Source organism: Oculina patagonica, chromosome 4, assembly GCF_052425735.1.
Source record: "Oculina patagonica isolate OP01 chromosome 4, crgOcupat, whole genome shotgun sequence".
Classification (NCBI taxonomy): Eukaryota; Metazoa; Cnidaria; class Anthozoa; order Scleractinia; family Oculinidae; genus Oculina; species Oculina patagonica.
The window spans coordinates 36,648,851-36,650,343 of record NC_135761.1 but is presented as its reverse complement, the minus strand read 5'-3'; the positions used below and the strand labels follow the sequence as shown (position 1 = coordinate 36,650,343).

The 1,493-nt window shown below is 39.5% G+C and overlaps 1 protein-coding gene across 1 annotated transcript in view; it reads left to right on the top strand.

The window, feature by feature from the left end:
• Window positions 1-1,358: 1,358 nt before the first annotated feature.
• Window positions 1,359-1,493, top strand: part of LOC144647855 (platelet glycoprotein IX-like) — a 2,190-nt gene continuing 2,055 nt past the window's right edge. Inside the window, exon 1 of the mRNA XM_078507554.1 lies at window positions 1,359-1,416. Within this exon, the coding sequence (XP_078363680.1) occupies window positions 1,359-1,416 (58 nt within the window). The remainder of the gene's footprint in view (window positions 1,417-1,493) is intronic.

Here is a 1,493-nt window from a genome sequence, read left to right as displayed (position 1 = left end):
AAGCATATATGGAAGGAAATTGTCCTTTTGAATTGATACCTATGCTGCCAAGTAAATCCTCATTCGTAAAGAAGGATTGAGAAAGAGATGATCTGCTGTGAGGTTATGCCGCAGACGTAGGCCTGTTACATTGGACTTATTGACATCATTTTCAAACCAGGATATCAACATGTTGTTTTTCAACATTTTAGTTTTGTTTTTCTCACTTGTTCCTTGTTGTTTTAAGCAAATGCACAGGATCACAAATAAATTATACAGGCCTAGACTTTATGTCATAAGGATTAGGTGTGCCCAGTGGATGATGAAACTTGTAGAATTTCCGGTGAGGAGAAGCTCCATCACAAGTGCCTGTGAGCAGAAACTACCTTTTGGAACTTCTCGTCTTGAGGGCTGATTTTCCTTTGTGTGTTCTGCCTTTCCTGTCTGCAGCTCTTGATCCTTTTGATTTCGGTTTCAGTTAATTGTTTCCACGTACAATGACTTCTAGGCTTCGTTTTACATGCTTTGGAATAATCCCTGGACTTTGGTTTGAGGACATTGTTCATAGCACTTTCTTATACATGGTTTGCATATATTATTAGAATATGTAAGGGCACTGCAATTAACAGTTCTTATGGTATTTCTAAAAAGTTAAAGCTAAAGCTAGTTTTATCTAAATTTGATTGCACACACTGATCATAATAATAATTACCCTTGAACAGCCCACTCTGGGAATCCTTTTCCAGGGGGCTGGCGCTGTGATGGCTCATCAGCACCAGGAAGGATTCTGTCACACGCCCGTTTTAAAGCGATTTTTGGGATTTGGCGCGAAAGTCCCGTGACATTTTGCAACTTTACTTCCGTTCCCCACTGGGTCCATTGTTTGGCTAAAACTGACAACAATGCGTTGCGTGTTGTACTCTATGCGACGAAAAAACATATTTATTTGCTTATTACTTTTTTTTTTGACGCAAGACATTTCGGTAAAGGTTTACCGACGTTTCGGCAATACTGCCTTCATCAGGGTGAGCAAAAAATCCAAAGACTTTTTGATGTGTGACACCGTTGCATAATGTTGTCCTTGGCTAGCTCGTGCTCAATTTGGCTAGCGTTTCAGGCAGAACTTCTACGCATGCGTAGGTTTTTGGCGGAAAAGTACACAAACTGTGTCGCCGTTGGGATCAGTTCTTGTTGCACCATTTCGAAATTGGGCAAAGTTCGTTTGAAATTTTACTTTGATCGACTATTATCTGGATTGTTGCGAAAGTTATCTGTGCCCACAGCACTAAAGAGGAATACTGGTAGTAATTTTGAGAGTAAGGGTATTATACCGAAGGCATTTTTCCTAACTATTTTAAAGTTGTTTGGAGCAAAATATTATGGCTTTCGATGGTGCGGTCGGTGAGTATGAAGAGTTTATGAAGCATGCCAGAGAAGGTAAGTAACAATTTTGCTTTTATTACAAAGAAAACTTCGATTACACAATCCTGGTCGTGATTTTCTAGTTTTATTGT